The sequence below is a fragment of the Atractosteus spatula genome, chromosome 2 (assembly GCF_055471065.1).
Source record: "Atractosteus spatula isolate fAtrSpa1 chromosome 2, fAtrSpa1.hap1, whole genome shotgun sequence".
In the NCBI taxonomy this organism is placed as follows: Eukaryota; Metazoa; Chordata; class Actinopteri; order Semionotiformes; family Lepisosteidae; genus Atractosteus; species Atractosteus spatula.
Window position 1 is genome coordinate 34,566,552 of NC_142707.1, and position 9,719 is coordinate 34,576,270.

The window sequence follows — 9,719 nt, forward strand, 5'->3', positions numbered from 1 at the left end:
CATGAGAGAATTGGTAGAGAGTAAATAGCAATGATTTTCATAGTAATCAGTCTATGTTCTTTTTAGAGTGTGGAATACAAATGAAATTTATTGACAAATATTAATCAGAGCAAGGCTGATAGTAAAATATAATTTACAATGTATTGCTTTTGTATGAGGTCTGGTCTGTTTGAAGTTTCTCAAACATATGTGGAGGGGCTACTTCATTGAGAGTACTCTGTTATAGCATCAGTGGGGAGTAGTTGTTAGACTTCATATTCTTTTTGAGTGAAATGTTGTATTTGATCCCTTTATTCTGCAGTGTCCATTATAATGGTGTAAAGAGCTACAGTACTGTATGTAATAATGTTGATGAAAAACATTTTTTTTAATTACTGTTCATTTTTTTCTTTTCTCTCTCTCTCTGCATATTTCTACATTGGAATCAAAGTCACGTAAGTTCCTAGTATTCTTTGAAAAATAATTCCCCTGTAAATTAATATAATTTGATCATTTTATCTCCACAAAACAAACAAGAACTAAAATTCAATTTCTATATTGTTTTTACAGAAATTTCAACGAGCAATGGAATAGTTCAGCAAGAGATTGTTAACAAGCACAATGACCTGAGGAGAAATGTGTCTCCAACTGCTAGCAACATGCTGAAGATGGTACAGTGTTTTTTAACCTTTGGCTTATCAATCGAAAGTCTTCTTTTTATAAAAATGTTCACCGTGTAAAAGGATTTTTTAAACATCTTTGTATTTTAACTTGACACATTTGTTTTCTCTGTCTTTTTCTAATTGTAATCAGTGTACTACGTTCAGTTTTCCTACAGTATATTGCTTGGTGATTTAGAAAGAAACTTTCTGTTTATCTAAGTATTGACCTTTTGAATGAATGTGAGTAATTAAGTAAAACTGCTAATTTGGACCACTGGATTATTATATGGGTTTTAGGTTATAGCAATTACATACATTGTTTGGGAGTGGGCTGGCCAAGGTTACTGCACAACATCACTCCCTGTAGCTGGGCAGGTTTCTTGTTGACATTGTCCACAGAAGCTGTTAACAAAAGTTGTCCAGACAATGCTAACCATGCTGAACATACTATAGGTCTCACAGCATGAATAGAGAGGTTCCAATGGCCAGCAGTTGGGAAAGTCAGCATGATCCTCATCCTGCCGTGAGGCCTGTAAACATAAAGCTGAGATTATTAAGAAATGGCACCTCTGTATGATATTCTACAGTATATTTCCTATGTATTATATTCTATATTTAAAATATTTATCAGGTTATTCAAGTGGTTACACTTGTGGAATTGTGGAGGGCTCTGCTGTGTTTTGAAAGAAACATGGAAAAAAGGTGTTCCAAGAAAATGGAAATGAGTGCTGTGGGTCCTTTTGAAGCCTTAGATATATTGGGCAATACTGCCCTAAATAGAAAATGTACAAAAATTTCCTATCTTATATCTTAATTTTATAGAAGCAGCCTCTTCTTAGAGAGCAACACTGTTGTATTTTCTAGTTTATTTGGGTGAATGCTAGAAGAACAACACATCAAAATATTTCCTGAAGGCGTGCCATGGCTGCCACTTTACCAGGTCCTGAAGGCCAAAAGGAAGGAACTTTTCCAAGAGGTGGAAAACATGCTGGGGCTTGATGTCACTGAAGAAAGTAACAGAACCTGGTCGACCTCCTTTGTCCTTAATCTAGAGCTCTGTAGATCAGTTCAGTAATGACTTCAATGTCAATGAAACTTCAGCACAGTGAAGTTTCCAGTTTTCACACCTGGACACCAGGTGTTGTGCCCAGGACAGTCAACCTCCTCAAAAGATTTGACTTTTCAGGTTATTTAGGATTGGCCATCCTGAAAACTAGGACCAAGGTATAAGCACCCCTGGAACTCATTGGCTGTTACTGTCCCTTTTATCCCCACTTCTCAGAGAGAGACAGATCCCTGTGAAGCATCTACAGATATAGTGATACATCTATAGCTTTTGTAGAATTCAAACAAGCCCTGTATAAAGACTGGTCTTTCCCAAACCCCACTTTAAGGACTGGTTCCTTCTCAGACGGATGCTTCCGGATAGGACTGTGGACACTGACTTTCCTGATCTCAGCCCCCCAAAGACCTCCTTCTTTTCTACAGTCTAGGCTCAGCCATGACTGGTACTTCTTTCTCTGGCTTTTAGAATACTAGAACCAAAATAATGTGTGGAAATTTTTAAGCAGAATTGAAAGGAAGATGGATTTTTTAAACATTGTTTGTAAAGGTGAATGAGAAATAACCCACAGAGGATAATAGGGAGAAAGTATTATAATCTTTAAGAAACTCAATATCAGGTAATAACTTAATTTCTTACTTGAAGGGATGGAACACAGAGGCTGCTGCAAATGCCCTGAGATGGGCCCAGACTTGCTCTATGAACCACAGTCCTGACAGCAGCAGACGGATTAAAAGTAAGATCGGTTCTTCCTTGATTTTAGAGTTGGTTTGCAGTTTCTTCAGGGAACTTTTTATTATTCTCTCATGTCCTTTGCCTCACACTCGGTTACTTTTTTAAAAAAGTCGTCCTTCCTAAAGTTCAGTAGTATGGTCAAATTCTAATAACAGCAGAACTAACAAATATAAAGAGGTGTTGTACTTCATGCTTTGGTGTTAACTGGCCTGGCTGAGGAAATGTTTGATGGCACTGGTCAAAGATCAGCGTTCTTACGTTCCCCTCATTTACTGTATGAGGAATGAGCTTGTGAGCTGCTGCAAGGGTGAGGCTGAGGAGGAGGGAGGTGTGAAGTGTGCTCAAAATAAAGCTCACAGTTTCGGGCAGCCAGTTTGATTGGAATTTGATCTTCTCCCAGATATCAGTTAAATAACACCTTGTGGCACACTGCAATAAACTGCAAAAAAAAGTAAAGTCATGGGTAGAAAAGGCAGGTGCTGCATTATACAGTATTTAGATGTTGACTGAAAATGTCAATAGAAATCAACAATAATCCCTGGCTCACAAACATAATTCCTGGAATAGCATTTACAGTAGTAGTAACTAGAACAGAATTTCTTTAAAAATCAGTAAACATTGATCTTATTTCAAATTACAATATTTGAAATAACAGTTACAGTATATTAATTCATATACAAATGACCACACCGTAGGCAAAATGTTGTGGAATTCCAATGGAGAAATTCCAGTGAGTAAGTGTGTATTTATGCTCTGTGTCCCTGATATTTACTGCTAGTCCTGGTGTAGCTATGTTTATATCTATGTTTTTCATTTCACTCTGGACAGTTAATGACTTGATTTGAATTGGTTTTTGTTAATTTCTTTATATAATTGCTTACACTTACTGTATATAGCACTTTTCTGGACACTCCAATCAAAGTGCTTTACAGGTAATGGTGACTTTAGATAGGGATTATTAGGAGGCCATGATTGGTCAGGGCCAATGGGAAGTTTGGCCAGGACACCGGGGTTACACCCCTCCTCTTTTCAAGAAACACAGAGTCAGGACTTTGGTTTTACGTCTCATCCAAAGGACGGCACCTTTTTTCTTTACATTATAGTGTCTCCGTCACTATAGCAGGGCATTAGGGCCCACATATACTGCAGATTGAGTGCCCCCTGCTGGCCCCACTAACACTTCTTCCAGCAGCAACCTTTTTTCCCAGGAGGTCTCCCATCCAAGTACTGGCTAGGCTCACACCTGCTTAGCTTCAGTGGGTTACCAGTTGTGAGTTGCAGGGTGATACTGTATGGCTGCTGGCTCTAATATACAGTATATACTGTATATATTATATATTGACTGTTTCAAGGTGTCTACTCATAAATGATGATTATGAATGTCAATATGAACTGCAGCTCTGCAGGATCAGGTGTGGATGTCACAGATCTGTGTATCTAGAATTTAAAAACAACTTTATAGGGTTTTTTTATGAACATGTTATGTTACATATGAACAGCTAGTGGATGTGGGGAGAATCTGTACATGTCTACCGACCCCAGTACCTGGAACGAAGCAATTCAGTCGTGGTACAATGAAGTCAGCAACTATAAATATGGAGTGGGATCAGTGAACGGTGGTGTTATTGGCCATTATACTCAGGTGAGTTCAATAACCACATTTTTAAAATGAGCAGAATATCACTGTACAGTATATCACAGATCAAATGCTTCATATATAGTGTATAAACTCTACAGCATATGCATATACTGTATGCAAGGAGAATAAAAACATCAAAACACAGAAATCTTGTGTGCTTTTCAAATGTTTTTTTTAAAAAGAATCAACCAATATATAACTCTAAATGAGATTTATCATTAAAGGTAAAATTATATGAAAATAATAAATACTGTGCTTTAGATATGATCTGTGTTATTGAAGAAAATACTGGTATAATTTTACTAATTATAATAATTATGCTAATGTGCATGGAAACTAATATTTGTATACTGAATTTTAATTTCAAAATTAAATATTCCTATATATTCTGTGGTATCCTAGCATGTTATGATTTTGCTTTATTCAATGTTTTAATAACTTTAATATCTCTTCTGTAATTGAGGTTAATGCCTAGCTGTTTTTTTTATCCCAGATACATAATTTAGGTATTAAAATGAGTGATCAAAACTGACTGATGCTAAAATACTGTACTATCAATAGCATCTCACCCACACTGTAGTTCACACATTGGTTTGATCTTTCTAACCTGCTGCGTAAACACTGTGGTTCAATACACATTATGGAAGCTGTGAAACATTTGTTCCTGTAATTGGGACTGACTACAAAAATGTCACTTTAATTGAGCATTGAGTGCTGAGGTCCCTCAATACCAGTTGCAAAAACCTGTGAGAGTATACATTGTAATTTTTTTCTTGTTTTGCTTTTGTTTCAGGTTGTGTGGTACAGGTCAAATAACATTGGCTGTGCAGTTGCCTTCTGTCCCAATTCCTCCTACAAATATTTCTACATCTGTCACTACTGTCCTCCGTAAGTCACTTCTTGTTCAGTTTCCTCTGTTTTTTATTTTAAGGAGATTATTACTTTTAGTTTGGTGGCATGGCGGTGCAGCGGTGCCTTGGGGCCCTGGGTCTAAATCTTGATACAGACTATTATTTTCATGGCTTTTGGATGTTTTCCCATGTTCGTGGGAAGAACATACTGTACAAACTCCCATGCACCAGTTTCCTTGCACAATTAACATGCTGCTAGTTTAATTGGTTTCTGGTAAAATATGCCCTAAGTGTGAGTGTCACGATCAGTTCTTTCCGGGCCCTATGCAGACGACACGATCCGGAATTGTGAGGATACAATAGGGAAAATAGTCATGCAGGAGAAGGGTCTGGAGACGGGGGGCGTGTCCGAGGAGTGCAGGTGTCCAGGGGGAATGAATCCATGGCAAACAATCCAAGGGTATATCCAAAGGGGAGATCCAATGCAGGAGGCAAAGTCCAAGACCAGGGAATCCATCCAAAGGAGCTAAAAACACGAACCGGGTCTGAACCGGCGGGGCAGGGAATCAGGAACAGGAAACTGAAACTAAAACCATGACGGAGCCAGACACGGCAGGACCCCGGGCTCTCATGAAACGGGATTCAATGAGAAGCCTCGGGCAAACGCCTGCGTCTGGCTTTAAAGGTGGAACTAAAGAGGGGCTGGGCAAAGGAACAGGTGTAAGCAATGGGGGAAAAATGAGGAAGGCCTGGAGCGCCCTTAAGAGGGGGAGTAGCAATCGTGACAGTGAGTATATGTATGTCTATGTTTGTTTCTGTGTGTCTGCCTTGTGATGGACTGACGGACTGTTCAATGTGTTCCCTGTCTTGTGCCATTTGCTTGCTGGAATAGGCTCCGGCTCCCCCTGCAACTGCAAATTGGAAACAAGTTAGAATTCTTTCAATTAGAAAATGGGTGGATAGATGTTACAGTTTGTTAATCTCCAGAAACAAATGGACTCATGATATCAAATATGTTTAGCTGAACTTTTGATTTAATTACATTTTTGCGATTCTTTTTTTCCCCTCTTTTTTATTTGAACTCTGTACTGAACTCACTTTTAAACTACTTTGTGACTAGCAGCTAGTTCAATCTTTGGTTACTTTGCTTACCCGTTGTTACGTCCCAGTGTGTGTTCTGTGTGTGTTTTTTCTATGTTCCACACTGCTGACCCTTGATTGTTCTCCCTTCCCCATTGGCCCACCATCACTCCACTGTTTCAATATGATGTCATCATCAATCAGCCTTCAGCCAATCAGAACTCATTTTATTCACTATTTAACATGGAGGGTTTCAGAAAGAAAAGGCCTTTCGTTTGACTTCGGTCCCGTTTGGTAATTGCTTCGCTTCGCTTCGCTTCGCTTCTGGTTATTGCTTCGGCTTCGTTTGTTGGTTTGTTTTGCTTTGTGTGTGTGTATTTTTGTATAGCTTCGGCTTTGTTGTTTTGTTGGTTTTTTGTTAGTTTCTTTGTACTTTCATTTGTTTATGTGTTCATCCTTGTTTTGTCATTACCTTTCCCCATTGTTACATGTTCAGCTTTTGTGTTCTTTTGTACCCTGCTCCTGTTTATTACTCTTGTTTTCCCTTATTTGTCTTCCTGGTTCACTTGTGTTTTTGTGTGAACTTTTGTATATAAGGTTAGTTTAGGTTGTTGGGTACACTTACACACTTAGTTGATTTTGTATTAGTACACTAGTTTAGTACGGGTGAGTGCCATTTGTCTTGTATGGTTTTGGGTAGTCAGTGCAGGTTAGCTAGGGTGTTGAAGACGCCGAAGACCGTGTGTTTCGGGTTTTCTTTTGTAGTCAGATTAGCTTTCCCTCACTGTCCTAGCCAGCTCCATTTTGTTTGTTATTTTCTTTCCTTTGGCACCACTCTAGTTCCTTACCCTTCTTATCACGCTTCCTAGTCCCTCACCAAACCCCCCCTGCTTCCAAAAGAATTATCCTAAATGTTACACCCCTTTACCCCTAGACACTTGGGGTCGTAACACCCGTGATGTAAGAACTATACATATACAGATAAATATGAAAATTAAATATTTTTAGAATCACAGCCCCATCTTGGCCCCAGTGATTGTTCAAGAGTTTGTAAGAATCTTTGTGTTTGGAGTAGCGTTTCATTTTTTATGTCAATATATTATTACAGATACCTTTTAATTAAACATGCTGTCTGCCTCACTCACTAACAGTGTTGTCCCTGCCGATCAACAGACAGAACACAATGCTTATGAGGAACAGAATAAAGACATGTTGCATGTAGCAAACCTAATGAAACCCGTTGCATGTAGCAAACCTAAGGAGATGAGAATTAAAATGGGTTTAGTCCCCTCAGCATGTTCCTTTCAGAATATTGAATTATTTAAAAATCTCAAATAAATATTGCTGTAATGTGCCTGATATGGAAAGTGTAAAAAGTTATGGATGAGTGTTATTTAGACATTGGTCCAGATCAAATTAGTGTCATATCACCACTGTCATTACAAAGTATGGCTATAATGACACAATAATGCTTAATTGACAAAAAGATGTAATATAGTAACACAATTTTTAAGTAATTCACCACAGATTTAAGAGACAACACTGTTACAAATCATGTGAAATATAATGGCTCATAATGAATTCTCAAACACTTCCTCTGAATAGCGTTCATTTAAGAGACAATGCTGTTCAGAGTATGATCACTAGCAGTCCCAAATTCATAATAATAATAATAATAATTAATAATTGCTAAAACTTATATAGCGCTTTTCTGGACACTCCACTCAAAGCATTTTACAGGTAATGGGGACTCCCTTCCACCACCACCAATGTGCAGCATCCACCTGGATGATGCGACGGCAGGCATAGTGCGCCAGAACGCTCACCACACATCAGCTATCAGTGGGGAGGAGAGCAGAGTAATGAAGCCAATTCATAGATGGGGATTATTAGGATGCCATGATTGATAAGGGCCAATGGGAAATTTGGCCAGTTACACCCCTACTCTTTTCGAGAAACACCCTGGGATTTTTAATGACCACAGAGAGTCAGGACCTCGGTTTTACGTCTCATCCGAAGGACGGCGCCTGTTTACAGTATAGTGTCCCCATCACTATACTGGGGCATTAGGACCCACATGGACCACAGGGTGAGCACCCCCTGCTGGCCCCACTAACACTTCTTCCAGCAGCAACCTTAGTTTTTCCCAGGAGGTCTTTAAAAATACCCACTTTGGGACCAAAGGGAAATAACACTCCTTTACTTTTAGTTTGAATGTATTTTGTGTTACTCAGAAAGCTTTTTCTGAATAAACATTTCAAATAAAATGCTATTGTATATACACCATTTGTTTTCTGTTCTGATGTGTATTGCAGTGGAAACTATCAGTATGAGTACCCTTACAAGGCTGGGCCTTCCTGTGGTGACTGCCCAAACGCATGTGATGACAGACTGTGCAGTAAGTGTCTAGTGTTCAGTTAGTACTGTCTCTCATTGCAATTCCTGACTGCACTCCAAAAATCTAAAGGTTGAGCTTATGCTCTTACTCTTGAGTTTACAGAAATGGAAATCAGGTTTTTCAACATCACATAATTATGCAAATACTTTTAATCAGACACACACAGTAGATTGCATTCTAAATGTATGAATCAGATAAGCATGGAAAATATGTGATGGTCATTTTGAATTGACTTAGAGTTTGCAAAACTGAGAAGAAGTAGGTAACAGAAAAACACAATGAAATGACAAAGCCCTTCCTGCTCAATATAAATTAAAAACATGGGCTTAACAAAAGAAAAAGGCTTTAAATACTGGATACTGTATATGGAGGAATAAATTGAGATAACAAAGACGGGACATTTAGAGTAAAACAAATGATGTTTCTGTTAATTAGCACTCTAAAATCAATGCTGGGGTCTGTTTCTTTTACCTGACTCTCGCCTCTTGACTTCACCAACGTGTTTTCTCACCGGTTTTCCGTCTAGCTAACCCCTGCCCATACATCAACCAGTACAGCAACTGCCCTTCGCTGAGACAGGAGTATGGATGCAGGAATGCCCAGGTTCAGTCCTGGTGCCTTGCCTCTTGCAACTGCACAAATGAAATAATCTGATCTCCATCCCGGAATGATAACGCCAAGCTGCTTTTTTGAGCCATGCTAATTCATCAAAAGCAGTACAATCAAGTACACTTGTCATTAAAATTAAAATAATAATAAAACATTGCCTTGTCTTATTTAATGCAATGTACAGTACCAAAACTTCTTGTCAACAACTTCACATACACGGGGTGGGGGAAGTACATGACTTGTTCTTGTGTTCCTGTTCTTGAACTTCATAGTTCATCCATCCATCCATTTTCTAACTACTTCTCCAAATTCAGGGTCACAAGGGAGCCAGGGCCTAATCCATCAAACAACAGGTACAAAGCAGAATACACCCTGGATGGGACGCCACTCAATCTCATTGGCACACACAGACAGAAACATGCACATACAGTACTCACTCATATCAAGACCACTTTTCCCAGAAGCCAATTTAACCTATCAATATGTCTTTGAATTGTTGGAAGAAACCAGAGCACCAAGAGGAAACCCACACAAACTCCACAAAGATAGCACCCCGGTGTTGTGTAATTGAACCCAGGGCCCCACTACTGCAAGGCAGTGATGGTAACCACTGTGCCACTGTGTCACCATGCCACCCCTCATCAATTCCCTTGAAAGAAATTTGTGAAATACAGAGCAGCCATCTGTTGCTAACTGCAGTGCC

At 39.0% G+C, this 9,719-nt stretch overlaps 1 protein-coding gene across 1 annotated transcript; it reads left to right on the top strand.

Annotated features, from left to right (window-relative positions):
• Positions 1 to 575: 575 nt before the first annotated feature.
• Positions 576 to 9,061, top strand: LOC148839593 (cysteine-rich venom protein ophanin-like). The gene is made up of 6 exons (XM_088906432.1): positions 576 to 650; positions 2,350 to 2,440; positions 3,939 to 4,081; positions 4,872 to 4,966; positions 8,325 to 8,407; positions 8,934 to 9,061. Exons 1-6 carry the CDS (start codon positions 639 to 641, stop codon positions 9,059 to 9,061), a joined length of 552 nt encoding a protein of 183 aa, XP_088762558.1. The 5' UTR covers positions 576 to 638.
• The last annotated feature ends 658 nt before the right edge of the window (positions 9,062 to 9,719 follow it).